The 20,852-nt window shown below is 53.1% G+C and overlaps 2 protein-coding genes across 2 annotated transcripts in view; one reads left to right on the top strand and one right to left on the bottom strand.

Annotated features, from left to right (window-relative positions):
• The window catches only part of FAM131B (family with sequence similarity 131 member B), a 26,248-nt gene extending 13,726 nt beyond the window's left edge, over window positions 1-12,522 (bottom strand). Inside the window, exon 1 of the mRNA XM_082473880.1 lies at window positions 12,185-12,522. The gene's annotated coding sequence lies outside the window, so the exon portion shown is untranslated. The remainder of the gene's footprint in view (window positions 1-12,184) is intronic.
• ZYX (zyxin) lies at window positions 11,421-20,808 on the top strand. The gene is made up of 10 exons (XM_082473874.1): window positions 11,421-11,703; window positions 11,833-12,046; window positions 12,530-12,729; window positions 12,878-12,970; window positions 13,084-13,608; window positions 17,871-17,991; window positions 18,149-18,318; window positions 18,449-18,627; window positions 19,541-19,661; window positions 20,235-20,808. Exons 2-10 carry the CDS (start codon window positions 11,845-11,847, stop codon window positions 20,337-20,339), a joined length of 1,716 nt encoding a protein of 571 aa, XP_082330000.1. The 5' UTR covers window positions 11,421-11,703; window positions 11,833-11,844; the 3' UTR covers window positions 20,340-20,808.
• Window positions 20,809-20,852: the final 44 nt, after the last annotated feature.

Raw genomic sequence — 20,852 nt, forward strand, 5'->3', positions numbered from 1 at the left:
AACACAGGTTGTAAGTTCCTTGACCTTGGTCTTGGAGATGATTTTTTGAATCTGACACCAAAAGCAAAAGCAACAAAAGCAAAAATAAGTGGGACTACATCAAACTAAAAAGCTTCTGCACAGCAAAGGAGACAGTCAGCAAAATGAAAAGGCAACCTCTGGAATGGGAGAGAATATTTGAAAATCATATATCTGATAAGGTCTAATACCCAGAATATATAAAGAACTCCTACAACTCAATAGCAAAGAAAACAAAAAACTTGATTGAAAAATGGGCAGAAGATCTGAATAGAGATTTCTCCAAAGAAGACATACAGATGGCCAATAGGTACATGAAAAGATGATCAACATTATTAATTATCAGGGAAATGCAAATCCAAACCACAATGAAATATCACCTTATACCTGTTAGAATGGCTATTATCAAAAAGATAAGAAATAACAAGTGTTGGCAAGCATGTGGATAAAAGGAAACCCCTGAGCACTGTTGGTGAGAATGTAAACTGGTGTAGCCACCATGGAAAACAGTATGGAGATTCCTCAAAAAATTAAAAATGGAACAACCATATGACCCAGCAATTCCACTTTGGGGTATTTATCCTAAGAAAATGAAAACACTAGCTCGAAAAGATATCTGCACCGCCATATTCATTGCAGCATTATTTACAATTGCCAGGATATGGAAACAACCTAAGTGTCCATCAATAGCTAACTGGATAAAGAATTGTGGTATATATATATAATGGAATATTATTCAGCCAAAAAAAAAGGAAATCTTGCCGTTTGTGGAAACATAGGTGGATCTTGAGGGCATTATGCTAAGTGAAATTTGTCAGACAGAGAAAGACAAACACCATATGAACTCTCTTATATGTGGAATCTAAAAAGAAAAACCCCAAACAAAAAACAAGCTCACAGATGCAGAGAACAGATTGGTGGTTGCCAGAGGTGGGGGGTGAGGAGTGGGAGAAAAGGGTGAAGGAGGTCAAAAGGCAAAGAAAAAAATTGCAGTCAATTTAAAACAGACATTGAAATTTTGAATCATACTTAAAATATTTACTTCATATATATACACACATATATGTTTATATATACGCTAATATATATGACATAGGTATATTATAGAAAATATACATAAAAACACTTATGCATACCTATTATTTCCAAAATAATGAAAATGAAAAAAGACATTATATTAAAAAAAAAACAACTGTGGTTTTCATTCTGAGTGAAATAGGGAAGAAGGGTTTTGATCAGAATAACATGCTCTGAAGTAAGATGAAAGGATAACATTGGCTGCTATATTGAGAGTAGATTGTAGGGATGTGAGCTATTGCAGTAAATCAGGAGAGATGATGGAGTCTTTGACCAAAAAGGCAGTGGTGGAAATGGTGAGAAGTGGTCAGATTCTGGAAATGTTTTGAAGACAGAATCAGCAGGATGTGATGGATTTGGAGTGCCAAAGAAAGAGTGATGTTGATGATGACTCCAAAGCTTTTGGCCTGAGCCAAAGGATAGAATTTCTAGTAGTGACATGAAGAAGATTATGGGTAGAACAGGTTTTAGGGGGAAAGAGTAGGAATTAAGTTTTGGACATATTTAATTTGAAATGTCTATTCAATAATCAAGTGGCAGGGACTTCCCTGGTGGAGCAGTGGTTTAAGACTCCGTGCTCCCAATGCAGGGGGCCTGGGTTCGATCCCTGGTCAGGGAACTAGATCCCACATGCATGCCACAACTAGAGTTTGCATGCCACAAATAAGGAGCCTGTGTGCCACAACTAAGGAGCCAGTGAACCGCAACTAAGGAGCCAGTAAGCCACAACTAAGACCCGGTGCAACCAAATAAATTAATTAAACAAATAAATAAATATTAAAAAAAATAATCAAGTGGAAATTGTGAGTAAGAGTTTGGATATATGTGTTGTTAGGTCATAGGAAAGGTCCAACACAGAGATATAAATTTGGGAATTATTAGCATATAGATGGCATTTAGGGGCTTAAGACTGGGTATAATCAGCAAAGAAAGAGTAAAAGAAGAGAAGAGGTACCAGGACTCAACCCTGGGGCACCCCAACATTTAGAGGCTTAGCAGAGAAGCTGTAGACAAACAAGGAGACTGAGAAACATGGACCAGTGAGGTAGATGGAAAAGTAGAAGTATGTGATATGCAGAAAGTGAGGCAACCAACGACTGTTTCACAAAGGAGAGAGCAAACAACTGAATCAAATATAGCTGATATGTCAAGAAAAGTGGGAACCAAGTGTTTATTGAGTTTAGCAAAATGGAGGTCATTGCTGACCTTGAGAAGAGTAATTTCGGTGAAGTGGTAGGGGTAAAAGATAATTGCAGGACTTCCCTGGTGGCACAGTGGTTAAGAATCCACCTGACAATGCAGGGGACACGAGTTTGAGCCCTGGTCCAGGAAGATCCCACATGCCGTGGAGCAACTAAGCCCATGCACCACAACTACTGAGCTGTGCTCTACAGTCCGCAAGCCACAACTACTGAGCCTGCGCACCACAACCACTGAAGCCCGCAAGCCTAGAGCCTGTGCTCCGCAACAAGAGAAGCCACTGCTATGAGAAGCCCACGCACTGCAACGAAGAGTAGCCCCCAGTCGCCGCAACTAGAGAAAGCCCGTGCACAGCAACGAAGACCCAACGCAGCCAAAAATAAATAAATAAATAAATTTATATAAAAAAAGATAATTGCAGCAAGTTAAGAGAAAATGAGAGAAGAGAAATCAGAGATAGCAAGTATAGAAAACTCAAGTTTTGCTGCAAAAATGAGCAGAGAAATGGAGTGGCAGAGAGGGGAAAATTTTTTTCTTAAGGTGGGGCAAACGATAGCCTATCAGTACACTGATGAGAAGGATCAAGTAGAGAGGGAAAGGCTGAAATTCAAGGAAGTGCATTAATTGCTGGAGCAACCTCCTGGAGCAGGTGAGAGGGAATAGAATCTAGTACAAGAGTGGCGGAGGAGGCTTTAAATAGGATTATGGGTAGTTTGTTATACTGCAGTAAGAGGAAGAAAGGCAAAGGGCAGGAATGCACACTCAGGTGGGAGAGGGGATGTCAGGGGAGCCCAAGCAGTCTTTTCAATTCCTTCAATTTTCCCCGTGCAACAGGAGGCAAGTTCATCGGCTGTGTGTGAGGATGAGGAAAGAGAAGTTGAAGAGAGAGAAGTCTTTTGAAAGAGTGGGAAGTGAGTGGACAAGAGAAATTAGTATGCTTACCGGAAGTAGCTTTGCTGAGTGGCACCTGAAACTCGTCATGAATTTCAAATAAGACTCGGCAGAAGGGCTGTGTGTTTTTCTCCAGCCCCACTGAGCTGCCTGGGTGCAGGTGTGGGGTTGGTAGAGTAGGGTTGAACCCAGGTTTGGGTTTTGCCCAGTGAGTACCAGAGTGAGAGAGAGGCACAAGAGAGCTGAGAGCAGATTCAAGGGAGTAACTCTCCTGATTGCCCAAGGAATTTAAACTGGGTAAGGAGGGCATGATGGGAAAGGGAGAGAGAGAAGCTGACATGAAGTCAGCTGGGTCTAATCCTGGGTCTAAGGATTGTTAGGGTTAATGTAAAAGAAGGTAGTGAGCTGGAAAGACAGAAGGAGCTTGTTGGAGAGAAAGTTACTTAAAATTGAGATTGTGAGGGAGTGGTACAAGGTCTGTCTAGAACTGGGTCCAATGCAGTAGCCACTAGCTACTAGTGACTAGTCCGAATGAAGATGCACTATAAGGGCAAAATTCATATCAAGTTCCCAGGACTTAGCACCAAAGAAAGGTAACATATTTCAACAATAATTTTTAAAATATGTATTATATATTAAAATAATATTTTGGATATATTGGGTTAAAGTATATTATTAAAATTACAATTACTAGTTTCTTTTTTAGTTTCTTTTAAAATTACATATGGGTCTCACACCATATTTCTATTGGTCAACATTGGTTGAGGTATTATCGTGAGAATAGTGAGGTACAGCCAACTGGTGGGAGGAGAGAAGGTAGAGAGGCAAGGGGTAGGAAGAATCATCTGTGTGGTGTTGAAATCACCAAGAATTAATAGTAAAGTCATATTGGAGAGAGTGCCACTGAGCTAGGACATAACAATGTTTGAGGAATGAGGATGAACAACCCAGGCAACAGATGGCTGTACAAGGACGGGCAGTGCGTCTCTGAGCTCCGAAGGGCACCTGCGATGGATTCAGGAGCTGAGCAGGGAGCAAGATGTGGGGTGAGCTGGGAATATGTGGCTGACAACTCGGGGTTAAGGGGCTTGATGTAATGAGTTCTGGTGGTCTCGGGGCAGGGCACGTGGAGGCAAGGCGGTGAGTGTAAGAGGATTAGAGGGAAGAGGGGTCCTTTCTTCACTCCTGTTGGAGGAGACACGGAGGCTTGGAAAGCGTAGCCTACGGAGTCTGTGGAAGGGCTTCCTGACTCTGAGAGTCAGGCCTACCGCTTCCAACTGTCCATCAAACATTATCATCGGGGCTTCCCTGGTGGCGCAGTGGTTGGGAATCTGCCTGCCAATGCAGGGGATACGGGTTCGAGCCCTGGTCTGGGAGGATCCCACATGCCGCGGAGCGACTAGGCCCGTGAGCCACAATTGCTGAGCCTGCGCGTCTGGAGCCTGTGCTCCGCAGCAAGAGAGGCCGCGATAGTGAGAGGCCCGCGCACCGCGATGAAGAGTGGCCCCCGCTTGCCGCAACTGGGGAAAGCCCTCGCACGGAAACGAGGACCCAACACAGAAATAAATAAATAAATAAATAAATAAATAAATAAAATAAAAAAAAAAAAAAGAGTTCGCATGCCGCAACTAAGACCCAGCACAGCCAAATAAATACATAAATAAAAATATTTTTTAAAAAAAAACATTATCATCCATCAAAGCCCATCCTAGGCCTTCTCAGCTTCTCAGGTAATACTCGCTAGGTGACTTTGTCATCCAATAACAGATTTGAATCACTCTTGGAGGCCGATGACTCATAAATGTGGACTCTCAGCACCGTCCTCTTTTCTCTGCTCTAGACCTGGATATCCCACTGCTTACCATACACCCTCTGTTTCTCAGCACGTCCAGAACAAAACACACAGTCTTCTTCCCAGACCTGCTCCTCTCAGCAGAGAGCACGACATTCTGAGCCAGAAGCTGCGCTGGATCCCTGATGTCTCTTTCTCCCTGCCTACCAACCCGCAGCCCCAAATTCAGTCCATCACTCGGTTCCGTCGATGATTTCATGTCCTATATAGCCCTATCATCTATCCACTCGGTTCACCTCCACAAACCTCCCCGTTGCACCTAGAGCTCTACCATAGCCTCTGAACTGGTCTGTCCACATCTGTACTGGACCCTTCTGTTATTCTCCACACTGTCCCAAGATTGGAAATCTTGGGAGATTTTCAAAGCTCTCAAGCCTTTTCATGCCATTCTTTTCAACCTGAAACTCTGCAGCAGCTCCTTACTGTTCTCAGGACAAAGTCAAAATGCTTTCACATGATCAGCATCTGCACAACCACCTCTCCAGCTCTTCTGCAGCCTGTGTCTACACCTTGCTCTCAGACACCCCAGTCACGCCTGCCTCCTTCAGTGCAAGCAAGGGACAGGCTGTGCTCACAGCCATCCCAGGGCTTTGCAAATGCTGCACCCTCTGCATGGAATGCTTCCCCTCCCACTCTGCCTGGTTAAGGCCTCCTAATCTTTCAGATCTCAGCTTGGACATCCCTCCCTCAAGCTCCCCAGCCAGGACACATCTCCCAGTTAGTTACGTGCTCAATCACTTGCATCATCAATCTTTCTCCTGAGGTTCTGGTAACAGTGGCAGTTTTACATTTTGTTTGTGATTATTTGATTAATATCTCTCCTGGCCAACTCCCCGAGGGCATGGACCCTCCATGAGAGCTTGAGATCATGTCTGGTTTTGCTCAATATTACATTTCCAGCACCTAACAAAGTGTCCCACACCTAGTAGATCTTCAATAAATACTTGTTGAGTAAACAAATGAATGATCCAAGATGTTATAAAAAGCCTTTAAGCTTTACCAAACGCAGGATCTCCCTTGATCTAGTACGAGATTTCAATGGTTCTGGAACTCTATTTCAGTCAGTAAATGTATCTGAGGTCCTGGCTTGGCGGCAGGCACTGTGCTAGGCCTCCTCTGCTGTGCTGGAAACGGGTAGGTTGCTCTGTGGCCTAAGTGTCCTCTGGTAGCATCTCACACATGGGAACAGAAGACCTGTCTCCAGCTCTCTCAAGCATGCTGAGAAGCCTCGGTATGAAGCCACCTGCTGTTCGGGGTGGGTCCCCGTCCCTTTTTCTGAGACTGAGCGTCCATTTGCCATGTTCTGAAGCAGCATATATCTGGATGGCAAGGTCAACAACAACTAAATGGGTGGCAGGAAGGTGCTTGAGGAAGCTTGAGCAAGCTTTGAGGGTCGGCTCAGGGGCACTCACTTCCTGCGTCAGGCTAGCCTGGTGGGTTTCTTTACATTAGGACCACCTTATTAAAGGGACTGGGGTGGGGTGGCAACTAGGTTATTTATCTGTATTTAACATCCCCACTCCCTGACATGTCTACTTCCTGTACTGACTTAGTTGGCTATTTTCAGTGACAAACAATCTAGCTTCTAGCCCTGGCTCTCTCTGGTTTTTTGGCTTCCCCTGGGTTCAGGGAGAAGGAAAGCAGCAGATGCTCCGCTAGCGGTGGCCTCAGTGCCAGCAACCTGCCGGTGCTACTGTTGGTACCCTGGGCCTCTTTTCCTGTCTGCCCTTCCCAGCTCCCTTGGCTGCTGACTCTTTGCCATCTGACCATCTGCCTTGCTCTGCCCCTATAACCGCCACACATTTCTGCCTGGCTGGTGCTTGCAGGCTCTCTGGGTGTCCATCTGGCTCAGACCTTGGGATGTATGGAGGCTTCGGTGCCTCTTCTTCTTTTTTTTAAAATTTATTTTATTTATTTATTTTTGGCTGCGTTGGGTCTTTGTTGCTGCGTGCCGGTTTTCTCTAGTTGCGGTGAGCGGGGGCTACTCTTCCTTGCGGTGCGCGGGCTTCTCTTTGCAGTGGCTTCTCTTGTTTTTGCAGTGGCTTCTCTTGTTTTGGAGCATGGGCTCTAGGCGCGCGGGCTTCAGTAGCTGTGGCGCGCGGGCTTAGTTGCTCCACAGCATGTGGGATCTTCCCGGACCAGGGCTCGAACCCGTGTCCCCTGCATTGGCAGGCGGATTCTTAACCACTGCGCCACCAGGGAAGCCCCCGTGCCTCTTTTGACCTCTGTTCCCTAAACGCCCTATGCAGGCTTTGCTCCCCTAGTCCTGGAATCCTCACTGCTGCTTCAAACCTGGTGGGATAATAATAATGAGGTTTAAATAATGAGAAGTCCACCCAGCTACTGTAATTAGTGTAGCCACACCAAGCCAGCACTATTGGGTGGGTGAAAACTTTGTAATCTCATCTTAGCACTTACTTGATTATACTAAAATGCCTACTTAAGTATGTTTACTCTAGATGAAGAGTACCTTGAAGGAAAGAACTGGGCTTATCTATCTTTATATCCCGGGTGCCTATAACATAGACGTTATTGGTAAATGTTGGTTGAACTGAGGTTGGGGAATGGAAGAGAAAAGTGCACAGACGATGATGTCCTGATGTCAGGAAGAAAGGAGGAAAAGGTGGGTATTTGTGGCTTTAAGTTCATCCCTTCCATTTTGGAGGTGGGCGTAGGGAGAGGGATGAGGGGTAGACTGGAGGGGTGGGGCGCGGGGTGTGGGTGCCCCTGGGCAGAGCAGGGAGCTGCTCTTCCTTGGCTTTGCCACAAAGATCCCTGGGCCTTGCTGGGCACTTCACCCACCTCCACCTCCATTCCCACCCTACCCTCCATCATGCCTGCAGTCCCACCCATGAGAGATTCTTTTGTCCTGACAAGCAAATGCAAGTGGCACTAAGAGAGGAGTAAATTTGGGAGGAAGTGGGAAAGCTGTAGACCACGTGCACCCAGTATTCAGTGCAAGAAAACACTCTGATATAAGGAAAAAGAGATGATGTCTCTGTCATTTCTCTCCTTTCTTTTCCTTTTTTAAAATGATAAGAGTAATACGTATTCACTGAGGAAAAGGCAGTTATAAAAGACTTCTGCCTTCCCCCAATTCTATGTCCTAACACCAACCACTGTTAACAGTTCTTTGAGAAGGCTCTGGAAATGTTCTATTACACCAATATATAATACATATATATATCTCACATACACAAAACGTGTGTGTGTATACACACATGCAGATGGACAGATAGATAGAGAGGCAGATGGACACAATTTGATGATACGATGTAATGGAAGAAGAAAATGGTGGCCCAGGGACTTAAAGTGGGGGATGGAGTTGGAGGCTGACCTGAAGAGGCTGTAGATGCACCAAGCGGGGGCTCCTGAGGGAGCAAGTGATGCACTGCAAGGATGTAAGTAGGGGGCAGGGCTGTATTCAAATAATAAAATACTTGCACTGCAAGAAACTTTTTGCAGTTTAGGAGGTGGAAAATCTAACATCCAGTTGGCCTCAGTTTTCTTAACTGAAAAATGGGATAATAATGTACATTCCTCACAGGTTTATTGTGAAGATTAAGTGGGGTAACAGGTATTGTGCTTAGCGCCCCATGCTAAGCTTTATCTAAGTGCGTGCTGTCATTGTTGTGGTTGTTACGGTGGTCGCTGTTCTTGCTGTTGTTTGTGCGCCTAGCACAGCACCTGGCACATAATTGACCCTCTGTCCGTCTGCAGCCAGCATATGGAAAGACCCTCGTGATCGCATCCCTCTTCTCATTTCAGAATTTATTTTTTTGCCATTGCCCTTGTTCCTTCCTTTTTTTTTTCCTTCTTTTTCTTTACTACTTTCTGACTTCTTACTTTATGTTGTGCGCCCTTGAAGAAAACTTTCTGGCACCTGGTGGATATAAATCCTTGGAGGTGTGTAGAGATGTTTTAAGTAGCAAAGGTCACTGCCCATTTTCTTACTTCCTCTCTCTTGTCTGGCCTCAAGCTGTTGGAAACGATTAGGCGGAACATCTACTTATGCACTACACTTTACACACACTACCTGAGGAGATCAATTAGAATTGCTTACTTAAGAAAAATAACTAAAAATCATTAGGACTGCTCCTATTCATTGTGTGCATTTAATTAAATTAATTTACTTATTTTGGTTGTGTGCATTTTAAAAGTATTGACGTTGCAACTCCACTTGAGACATCCTGGCCTAGTGAATCTGTCCTTCTGGGATACTCTGTGTGTTTCTACCTGTATTTAGAATGCCTGGCTTAAAACTCTTAGCTTCCCGAATAGCATTCTGCATCCCCAATGCTCTTAGTTGTCACTAAAACTGCGCTTGCCTACGCACTCTTCTATTCTTGATTTATAAATAGGTTCAGCTGCCTAACAATTAAATATACTATATTTTGCACATGCATATTCCTTAAGGAGACATTTAGAGGGCAGATGGCTTTTACTGTCGTGATGCTTTCCGGAAACCATCTTCCTAACTTTCCTAAGTGGGTATGTTTTGAAGGATTGGTGATGAGACTTTTGGTCTCACAGGAAATCTAGTATCAAATTTCTAGCAGATCTTCACAGGGACAGGCCCAGGACCAGCTTATACGTGTCAGAGAAGGTCTGCACTGCATGCTTTAAGTTATACATGGCTACACATGCTTGCGGCTGTGAGAAATACCAGTGACAAAGGCAATAAGACACCAGAGAAAAGAAAGATCAGTGGGGTCTGAGAAGGAGACAAAGAGGTAGTCTTAGGTGTAATTAAATATTTGATCAAGTTGAAGGAAGGAGACGGCATGCATAAACCAAGGCCCATGAGAGACGTGCCTGGCAACCTGGAAGGGGACATATGGGGAAAACGGCCTTAGGTTAACCTGTCAGAACTGCGAATTGAATAATAATACTGGGTATTACACAGCATTTTCAGATATGATATTGCATTTATTTCTTTATATAATTCAATAAGGTACGTGGATTAAATATCATCACTCTTTTATACATAGAGAAAATGATGCAGAGAGAACAAAGAGACTTGTCCCTTAGTTTGGGCACTCCGGCTGGGTCTCTCCCCCCTCTGACCTCACGCTGCTCTCCTGTACCCAGGGTTGCTTCACCTGACACCAGGGTGGAGAGGAATGAGCTCTGACATCAGAGCCCTCAAAGAGACACAGTTGTAGCATAGATCCTGCAGTTTACTGGGCATGACCCTGGGCCCATCTCTTAAGTTCCCAGCCTGTTTTCTCATGGTAAATGTAAGGGGTGAGTCTGGACAATCCCTAGAGCGTAGCACAGATGCTGGTTGACCGTAGGATGTAGCCAATTTGGAAGGCCAGGGACTGGAAATACTGGGTAGAGTGTGCACGAGGGGACTGCCTTAGATGGCAGTGAAGTCTGGCAGTACAGAGCGAGAGAAAAGGAAGCGTCTGAGGGTGATAAGCTGGACTTACAAGCCAAAAGGCCATGTGAATCCATAGTTTGTAGGTAGTGAGTGTGGAAGAATTCAGGAGGCAATTCGGTAAGTTTCCATGTTCGATTAAAAAAAAGACAAGAGAAAGAAAGAACGAACCCAGGTTTGTCCCTTTCCTGTGACCTAGGGCACAAGAAGGCTGAGGAATCCGCTCGGACCAATGGGGGGCTCCACCGAGCGCAGTCTCCGAATCCCCCGAGGGCCGCCCGGCCGCGCACCGCCTCCTCGAGGGGTGGGTCACGGTGGGCGAAAAAGGACCGGCGCAGACGTGCAGCCCGCGCCCACGTCCGTTCTCCCCGGCCCCAAGTGCGCTGGCCGCTCTCGCCTCCGCCCCGCCCTCCCACCTCCATTGCCCGGCCCCACCCGCCGCAACTCTCCCTCCTGCAATGTTTAACTGATCCGCAGGCGGGTCGCGGGTGATGCGAATTCCTCGAAGCCTTAAGTAGCTGCCCAGGATTTGAAGTTAGGATCCCCCAAAGGATCCTTGAGGTTCGTGCTCACGCCGCCCACCCCTGCCCCAGGTCACAGAGGGCCTGGGGGGCGTAGGCGGGGAGGACGCCCCCCACTCACCATCCCCGTCCACCTAGGAGCCCAGTTCCATCCCAGTCCCGCCTGTCTGGGCTGACCCTGAGGGGATTTGGGGCGCGGGGCTGGCGGCTGGCTGGGAAGGCGGAGGAGCCACTGGAGGTGGCGGAGGCAGGTAACTGCAGGCCCAGAGAGGAGGGGGCTGGGCCGGGGCGGAGGTGCCACCGGGTTGCTTGGGCACCTCTGGGGCCCCCGCCCGACCTCCGCCGGCGTAGCCCGGAGTGGGGACGGTGAGTCAGATCTCGGGCACCCGCGGGAGTGTGGAGGGGGTCAAGTCAGGAAATGACATCAGAGGCCTGTGTTTGGGGAGGGGCGGTCCGTGCCCGGCCGGGGCGGCGGGGGCGGGGGCGGGAGGACCTTGCTGAAGCCTCCGGCCCCGGGGCAGGATCAGGGCCCCTTCCTGGGGGAGTTTCCTGCCCCGTCCACCCTCCCCGCCTCTCCCCGCCCCCTCCCCGGGCCGCTCCTTGTATGGTCTCGGCGCCGCTCTCTCCCCGCCCTCTCCCTCCCTCCCTCTTCCCGCGTCCCTCCCCGCCGGGCTGGAGGCGGCTCGGGACCGGGACGCAGAGTCTGCGGACCCGGCTGCGAGGCGGCCACCCGAGACGCGGCGCGCACGCTCCGGCCCGCGGTGAGGCGCGGGGAGCCGCTCCGCGGCCGCCCACGGGGTCGGGGGGGCGGGGGCGCAGAGGGGAGCCGGGCCGGCGAGGGCGTCCTCCCCGGCTCGGCGCTGCGTAACCCGGCCACCCACCCCCCGCAGCACGGCCTGGCCATGGCGGCCCCCCGCCCGCCTCGCGCGATCTCCGTCTCGGCTCCAGTGTTTTACGCCCCGCAGAAGAAGTTCGGCCCGGTGGTGGCCCCAAAGCCCAAAGTGAATCCTTTCCGGCCCGGGGACAGCGAGCCTCCCTCGGCCGCTGGGGCCCAACGCGCACAGATGGGCCGCGTGGGCGAGATTCCCCCACCGCCCCCGGAAGGTATGTGTCCGAGCTTGGGGGCTGGACCTCGGCGGGCGCCGGCCTGGGGGAAGTGGTTTTGGGAATTTGGGGATGTCTGGAGAGGTCGCAGCGGAGGGGGCTGGGCGCAGCCACCGAGTCCCGAGCAGATGTTCTTACCTCATCGTGGAGCTCATGGCTGGGGGCCAGGGCTCCTGGGACCGTTCCAGGTCCCCCGCCTGGGGGTGGGAGGCGGGAATGTGGGGCACGAATCTTCCCCTCTGGGTCCGTTTTCCGAAGTGTAATGGGAGATGTACCACTCCGCGGCTGAGTCCCGGCCTTTCCTGACCCAGTGCTCCCAGGGCGTCCTGCGCCCAGCCCCCCACCCCCTTGACTTCCCGTACGCTCCAGGACCCTCGAGAGAGTTCTTGGGTTAGGGGTTAGAGCTGCTGCTTCAAGGAAGGGAACTTGAAGGAAGCGTAGAGGGGTCCCTGCTGACTGCTCTCTCTCTCCTTCCAACACCAGACTTTCCCTTACCGCCTCCTCCCGTGCTGGGGGAGGCCGACGACGCCGAGGGCGCTCTGGGAGGTGCCTTCCCCCCTCCCCCTCCCCCGATCGAGGAACCGTTTCCCCCTGCGCCTTTGGAGGAGGAGATCTTCCCTTCCCCACCGCCTCCGCTAGTGGAGGAGGGAGGGCCTGAGGCCCCCATACAGCTCCCACCACAGGTATGGAGGCCTGGGAGAGGCAGCTACGGTGGACACCCCAAGGAAAGGAGAGGCGGGTCCTCTCCGCTGACCTCCCGCATCTCTGCCCTCATGGGGGTCGGGTGGCAGTGGAGAACTGGGATGGGTGGTCTGACCCCTGACCCTCTAGCCCAGGGAGAAGGTGAGCAGTATTGATCTGGAGATCGACTCTCTGTCTTCGTTGCTGGATGACATGACCAAGAATGATCCCTTCAAAGCCCGGGTAAGGGGCAGGAGAGTAGGAAAGGCAGGGCAGGGAGGAAGGGCGTGGGGATGGAGTTATGGAGGGCAGTAGCCTCTCTAAGGCACTTCTCTCCCCTCTGCCTTCCCTTGCAGGTGTCATCTGGATATGTACTCCCACCGGTCACCACTCCATTCATTTCCAAGTCCAGTTCTAAGCCAGCAACTGGGGGCACAGCACCCCTGCCTCCCTGGAAGTCCCCTGCTAGCTCCCAGCCTGTGTCCCAGGCTCAGCCTCAGAGCCAGACACATTTCCATGTGCAGTCTCAGCCCCAGGCCCAGGCCCAGGCCCAGCCTCAGGTCCAGCTCCACGTCCAGCCCCAGCCCCAGCCTGTGCCTTTGGCTAACACCCAGCCCCGAGGTCCCCCTGCCCCATCTCCAGCCCCTAAGTTTTCTCCAGTGACTCCCAAGTTTACTCCTGTGGCTTCCAAGTTCAGCCCTGGAGCTCCAGGTGGACCCGGGTCACAGCCCACTCAGAAGTTGGGGCCCCCTGAAGCTCCCTCTTCCACTGGCACAGGCTCCCCTCAGCCCCCCAGCTTCACCTATGCTCAGCAGAAGGAAAAGCCCCAAGTGCAGGAGAAGCAGCACTCAGTGCCGCCACCGGCTCAAAACCAAAACCAGGTGAGGGAGGGTGGGAAGACCAGGCTGACACCAGGGGGCTGGGGGTAAGGCTAAGTCAGGAGCCCGAGAATGAGGAGGAAGGTGGTCCTGGAAAGTGGGCTGGGTGTGGGGTGGTGGGATAGGAGTTTTCAGCCTCTGGGGTTGGAATGGTGGGACAATGGCAAGAGAAAGCGCTTCTGGAGGAGAGCCTGGCAGGGTCTGGGGCTGGGTGGGGCCCGACTGGGAGTCGGGGTGGGGCAGGGGGGAGCGCACAGGCTCTGAGTTAGGAGGAGGATTTGGTTGACCTTCCCTTGCGCCCTGCCCCAGAAAGTTAAAGAGGAGGGATGAGATCATCACCAGTCCAACTTCAGATCTTCCCCCTTCTTGGAGTCTTGAGTTAATCTCTGCTCCTCTGAGCGCTTTCACTGCCCGAGGGCCCATCTGGTGATAAGAGCCATTGGTAAACACTGGCTGAGCCAGCCAGCTTCTGCTCAGTGCCAGGCACTGTGCTCTGTACTCGGGAGGGAAGAGATCTCAAAGAGGTTGAGCCCGAGGGCGTCAGTGGACCTGGAATAGAATTGCGGCTCACAAGACCCCGGGCAAGTTAGGTGAACTTTGAGCCTCAGTTCACTATCCATCCTTACAGTGGTTGGGAAGATGAAGTGAGCTAATGTGTGGAAAGTGCTGTGGGTCTGTTTCTAGCACATGAAAGCCCAAAGCAGAACAGTTATCATTCCTGCCTGACCGTTCCTGCCTTCCAGTTCAGGAGACTGATCTTCTGGGTTGAAGGGACCCTGCCAGTCATCTATCTAGTCCAGCCAGCCACGGAGTTAACTGACAGCATGGATGTCTGTGTGTGCACAGGCACAGGGTGGGAAGAGATGCCAAGTGCCAATGAGTTTTGCAGAATCCTGTGTTACAGGAACTCCAAACAGGGAGCCAATGTGGAGGCTGGGAAGTTAGGAAAAGGCATCATGGTGCTAGTGTGCCTTGAAGGATGGTGGGACTTAAGAATCCAGAGAGGAGAGGGACGGCCATTCGGGTGGGAACAGCATGAGCAAAACTCAAGGGCACGGATACACCAGGGGTGTCTGGAGGATAGAAAGTGGAAGGTCCCTGTGGGGAAATTATAGAGCCATGCTTAGAGAGGTGGGTGGGCGCTTAGTGGGAAGGAAATGAAATAGCGCACCCAGGGAGCCTGTGGGTCCTGGGGAGGCAGTAATGATTTTTGAGGTGGTGTGTGTCTGGGTGGGGAGGTCTAGTGACAGCCGTGCTTTTGGAAGCTTTTGGGAAAGTTTTTCCAGCAGAGGTGTGGACTAGACGCAGGAGGTTAGCGACGTCCTGGGTGACAGTAACATTAGTGGAAATGAAAAATAAGGTCCAGAGAGGAGAGCTTTTACAGAGGAAGAGCCTCCAGGCTCAGTAACTGACACAGTTGCAAGAGGAGAGGGAGGAGTTAAAAAAAAAAAAAAGCCCTGGTGTGTTGGGGAATGACAGTGTTGCTGACAAAATAGAGAAGTCTAGAAGGGGAAATGGTGTGAACCGGAAGAGGCGGGTCCAGCTGTCAGCATGTTGAGCAACAGGTTCCAGGAGGACCTTCCTTCAGCTGGAACCGTCATTCAGTTAGAAATGGGGGACGGGTGGCAGGAGAGGGCCTGGGCTTGAGGTGCGCATATGTGCAGTGGTTGTATGTGGTGATACTGAAGCCCGGGGGACACTTACACAGGAGGGGCCGGGTCCCTGGAAAGAGCCTTGGACCAGGGGGAAGAAAGGCAGAAGGAGGAGGAGAGTCACAGGTCAGGGTGGCATCTCAGAGAAGAGAATGATGGCCGAGGAGCTCTCCAGTGGGGGTCTGAGGAGGATGAGAACTAAAATAAGGCCAGAGATTGGATGATTCGGAAGCTGTGTCCTGTGGTGGGGACGGAGTTGAGCAGTGAGTGGATGGTGAGAAAATGCAGTTGCCAGAGTGGCCTGTTCTCAGAGGTTGGCAGGGAGAGGAAGGACTGAGGGAAGGCGTGTGTGTGTGTGTGTGTGTGTGTGTGTGTGTGTGTGTGTGTGTGTGTGTGTGTGTGTGTGTGTGTGTGTCTGTGTGTGTGTGTGTGTGTGTCTGTGTGTGTGTGTGTGTGTGTCTGTGTGTAGGGCTGACATTAGGGGAGGAGGGCTCAGGTATGTGTGTGAACCAGGGGGAAGAAGCCCATGGAAGAGGGGTTCTTTTGCCTGAGTGCGGGGAGCAGAGCGCCGCTGGTGACCGCCCCGCCCCCAGGGCTTTCCCAGCCCAGAGACCCTGGACGGTGTGGCCACAGTCTTGTGCGGAGAGGAGGAGCGAGAGGGAGCGAGAGCTGGCCAGCTCCCAGCTCCTCGGTCACGTAGGAGGTGAGGTCATCTGTGAGAGCGAGGGGGCGACGCGGTTGGGGGCTGGAGGAGATGGAAAGGTTTGGAACAGCTGCTGTGGGGAAGGCGACTGGGAATCCACAGGAGCCAAATACCAGACAGCCGAGCTGAGGCTGGAGGGCCGGAGGGCGCTGCCGTGTTTGGTGAACTCCCTCTGCAGCATTCAGGAATCTCTCCACCTACTTTCTGCAGTTGGGAGGCAGAAACAGGAAGCGGATGGTGGCGTGACCCAGGGTTGAGATTGGATCAGATAAGCGATGGTGGCTGAAGGTGGCAAGAGTGGCCATGAGAGCCTTGTAGAAGTCGATGGTCAAGGGGCTGGGCTTCAGGGGAGGCAAGCCAGAATGGCTGGATGCAAAAGGCTCATGGAGAGGGTTGGGAGTCCGAGGAACCAAAGCCTTTCTGAGCAGGTTCATTCAGTAGGTGCGGATGGGAAGAGGGGGAGGAGGTGATGGCTGGGAGGTCAAGCCCAGGGTCTTGGAGGCAGAGACCAATAATAAATCTCAGGTCCAAGGTGTCCCATGGTGGAAGGTGCCTGAGCTGGAGGGACGTTTGGAGCTGTTGGAGTTGCAGAGGTCCGAGTGCCATGCATGTTGAAGCTGGGACATCGGTGCTTGCAGGCAGAGAGGGAAAACAGTGGCTGGATTGAGTGTGTCGTGGCGGAGCGTGGGTACCCAAGGAGGGCTGATGTCTGAATAGTTCATACTTCCACAGAATGGAAGAGGCATTTAAGTGGCACCAGAGAGAAAGGGCTGGCTGTGTCCTCTTTGTCTGTCCCCGAGATGCCAGGAAGGGATGACTGGGAGAGGAAAAGGTGAAGCTTACATAGAAGAGGGGGCTTACAGGGGACTTACACAGTCAGTTACGGGCAGGAGGTAGCAGGAGTCTGTGGAGAAAATGGCTGAGAGCTAGAGCATCAATAGATCTGTGCTTCCCCGGGCGGATGCAACTCTGGATGCAGACAGGTGTGAGGCTGGTGGAGCCAGGGCTGAGGGGAAGGTGGCCACGGGAGGAGGGACCTGGGAGGCTTTGAGTTCTGGGTGTTAGGGGAGTGAAGGCATGGGCAGGTAGAGCATTCAGTATCGGGGGCCACGGTCCCGGGTGGACTTAGTAATGGAGACCCAGCCAGCATTCCCGTGGGGCTGTGTCATGGAAACGTTGCTACAGGCCAGACAGCCCCTGCAGCGCCTCCTCCCGGGAGATCTCAGGGTTCCTGGCACTGCCCCCCTAACCTCACCCCCACCCCCCGTCTCCAGCTGTCTCAGGATCCCCTAACAGGAGGGCTGAGCTGGCCTAGAGAGTGGCCCTTCTCTGAGGCCTACTGGGGTCAGGTGGTCCAGGAACCCCCTCTAAGGAGGGACCCCGGGACCTCTTCGTGGGAGCTGGGGGCTGGGCTCCTGCAGACAGCCCTGGGGTTTAACCTGACTCCCGCCTGTGTTGTATCCTCACGCTGACAGGGGCTGCTCGGCAGCCGGCGGGACGGGTAGGTGTGTGTGCGCGTGTGGGTGCACACGCCGTCGCGTGCCGGTCTCTTCACGGGGGCCATGTCCCAGCATGCTCTGTGGAGTTGATGCGTGGCCTGGTGTGTTCAGTGCTTCGGTGACCTGAGCTGCTGTGTGCGTGGCCTCCGTCCGCTCAGTCCTTCTGGCCTGCCTGTGACTGCCCAGGGGCTTTGGGCAAAGCGGGTGGAAGGGCCGTCCTCTTCCCCTTACTTGTGTGGTGCTGGGGTCTGGGGAGGGAGGATGAGGAGCTTTTTGGGTCCAGCCAACTTGAGTATCTGGGAAACGGGAGGGGAGTTAGTCCTTTTTGGAAGAAGGTGGATAAGGCGGCTGGGGTGGGTTCTTGGAGGGCGTGGCCCTTCGGAGAGTACGAAGGAAGTGTTGGGGTTTCAGGTGCGCTCCTCTGGGGCTCCAGGACCCTTGACTCTGAAGGAGGTGGAGGAGCTGGAGCGGCTGACCCGGCAGCTGATGCAGGACATGGAGCACCCTCAGAGGCAGAACGTGGCCGCCAGCGGTGAGCCCACCGCCCGCCCGTGGGGCCGTCGCCTCCGTTACCGTTACCGTGCCTCCCGGTGTCTGTGGTTCCACTCCCCGCCCAAGCCAGCCAGCTCGACCCTTGCACGCTTCCCGCCCTCCTTCCTATTCATTTCCGTCTTCTGTGGCTTTCCCAGAGTCCTGTGGCCGGTGTCACCAGCCCCTGGCACGTGCTCAGCCCGCGGTGCGCGCTCTGGGGCAGCTGTTCCACATCACCTGCTTTACCTGCCATCAGTGTGAGCAGCAGCTGCAGGGACAGCAGTTCTACAGCCTGGAGGGGGCGCCGTACTGTGAGGGCTGCTATACTGTGAGTCGGGGTTGGGCTGGGGACACCCGGGGCTCAGCCCGGGGGTGGGGGTGAGCGTGGGGCAGACCTGCCCTGGCAGCTGGCCCGTGGGTGCCAGCTCCCTGCCAGCCTCCTGCTGCTGCCTCCTCAGGACACCCTGGAGAAGTGCAACACCTGTGGGCAGCCCATCACTGACCGCATGCTGAGGGCCACAGGCAAGGCCTACCACCCGCAGTGCTTCACCTGTGTGGTCTGCGCCTGCCCCCTTGAGGGCACCTCCTTCATCGTGGACCAGGCCAACCGGCCCCACTGCGTCCCCGACTACCACAAGTGAGGACCCTCCACCCCCCCCCCCCCCCCCCCCCCGCCGGGCTCTTCTCTGGGCGCCAGCTCCCATTTGTCTGGGAGCCAGGCTGCCCCCTGACCCCAAGACAGCTCCAGATCCCTGGACTTGCTTTCTGTCCCCACATCCTGTCTGTAGACAGCAGAGACCAGTTCCTCTGGACTTAGCTGACCAGCGGCCTTTGGCCTGGATAGCAAGTCTTGCTGCTGGCTCGTCCCCCTCCCCCGGCCCGTGGCTCTCTTTATTTTGGGTGTGGTCTTGCATTCAGCACTGTGTGCTGGAGTGATTTCATCTCACACACAGGCTGGATTCTAAAAGTTCCTTTGGAGATCAGCTGTTTGGAACTCGGGTTTCCCCTTAGAAACGGTGTTTACAAGGTGGCTACCCGCTCAGGCCAGTGGCAGGATCCCGTGATGTAGCTAAAGGGCGGGAGCAGGGACGCCGCAGACTCGGATTCCCACCTCTGAGTGTGCGGGAGGCGTACGTTTCAGGGCTCCACCTTGGGTGGCCAGAACGTCACACCCCTCTGTGCCCCTCAGCAGTTGGCCAGAGGCAGCCACGTGGTGCGGGGTAGGCGAGGGGCAGGGTTCCAGGTGTGGGGTCCTCTGGGGGTGCTTTCTGCAGGAGCTGCGGGGTGGGTGTGGCAGGGGGTAAGGACCTGGTGGCAGAGGTTCCTGGAGCTGATGGTGCTTCGGGAGGGTGACGGGAGAGGTGGGCAGTTCCCCTGATGAGGGCCAGTTACGGTGGCCAGTCTTAGGCCTTTCTGTTGAGCCTCTTCCACCTAGAGATGTGAGGCAAGGCGGGCAAAGAAGTCTGCCATCTCATGTCCCTGCGCTCTTGGGGGCAGCGCCAGTGCCCCTCGCCCCCATTCTGACTCGCGTCCGGCTCTCTGCCCCGCAGGCAGTATGCCCCCAGGTGCTCCGTCTGCACAGAGCCCATCATGCCCGAGCCTGGCCGAGAGGAGACCGTGCGTGTGGTCGCTCTGGACAAGAACTTCCATATGAAGTGCTACAAGTGTGAGGTCGGCCATCACTCCGGCCCCCTGGGGACGGGAGGTGGTGGGACGCTGCTCACCAACTGAGCGATGGACGGCGCCGGGCCCTGGAGGAAATCAGTGCTGCAATTCTGCGGGCGGACAGTGGCGGCATCCACGCCCGCCCAGCAGAGATGCTTCCCCGTCACTCCAGGACAGCGGGGTGTGGGTTCTCTGTGAGGTCACCGAGTGTCCGATAAACCAAGAAAGGGGACCGACCGATGGGAGGGAAGCATGTTGTTTTGTTTTGGTAGGGCCGGGGGTCTCAGTGAGGTTAAAGCAGAGTCAGAATAGAGGTGGGAGAGGCCACACATCCTTTATTGGGGTGGGCGCCTCGGAAGCGGCTCTACCCACTGCCCCGTCCTCCTGGGGAGAGTCCTAGGGGACAACAGTGAAAGTGGTGATGGAGGCAGGGATAGGAGTGGAGGTGGCAGTGACTTGGGGGACACAGACAACGAGGGCATGGCTGAGCCACGAAGCATCCGGCCTTCCTCATTTGAAGAGGGGAGGTGGGGTGCTTAGGGGGCCTCCCCGCCAGTGCGCTCTTTTTCCTTCTCCCAGGACTGTGGGAAGCCACTGTCCATTGAGGCGGACGACAACGGCTGCTTCCCCTTGGATGGCCACGTGCTCTGCCGGAAATGCCACACCGCCAGAGCCCAGACCTGAGTGAGGACCGGCCCCCTTCTTGACTGCAAATCCATTCCCCATTAGCAGACCACCCACAATGAGACCACTTCCCCCCTTCACCCTCCCCACAGTTAGTTTTTGATGTCGAGCCCCTCCCTCCATACCAGACCCCACCCCAGTATCCCTTGTGCCCTGATTCAGGGTCCCAATGTGGCCTAGGGCTGCAGAGTCCCAGCCCTGGGGTCCAGTCCTCCCCGAACCTGCAGGGACCACCCACCATCGTCTAGGTACCCCACCTGAGGGGGCACCAGACTGAGCGCTGCTGCTTTCACTGCTGCACCGATGCCCTCAGCTGGCCCTCAAGCAGCCTCTTATTCTGCTTGCCGAGGGCCAGGAAACGCCCTGACCTGCTGGGAGGCTGGGCTGGGCCCACCAGCCTGGACGTTCCCACCCACCCCTGTGCTGCCGGGTTGTGGCTACAGCTACAAATAAAAGACGTTTTCCAGAATTCTTAGTAGTTGACTCTTTTGTGCCTACAGCCCTCGAGGGTGA

This window comes from Balaenoptera physalus (assembly GCF_965194825.1).
Source record: "Balaenoptera physalus genome assembly, chromosome: 8".
NCBI lineage: Eukaryota > Metazoa > Chordata > Mammalia > Artiodactyla > Balaenopteridae > Balaenoptera > Balaenoptera physalus.

What these genes read in the sequence shown, in the direction of transcription:
- ZYX (XM_082473874.1), top strand. Translation starts at nt 11,845, where the DNA reads ATGGCGGCCCCCCGCCCGCCTCGCGCGATCTCCGTCTCGGCTCCAGTG. An exon ending in TCCCCCACCGCCCCCGGAAG is followed by an intron (nt 12,047 to 12,529) that starts GTATGTGTCCGA and finishes TTCCAACACCAG; the next exon opens with ACTTTCCCTTACCGCCTCCT. An exon ending in ACTGTGAGGGCTGCTATACT is followed by an intron (nt 18,319 to 18,448) that starts GTGAGTCGGGGT and finishes CTGCCTCCTCAG; the next exon opens with GACACCCTGGAGAAGTGCAA.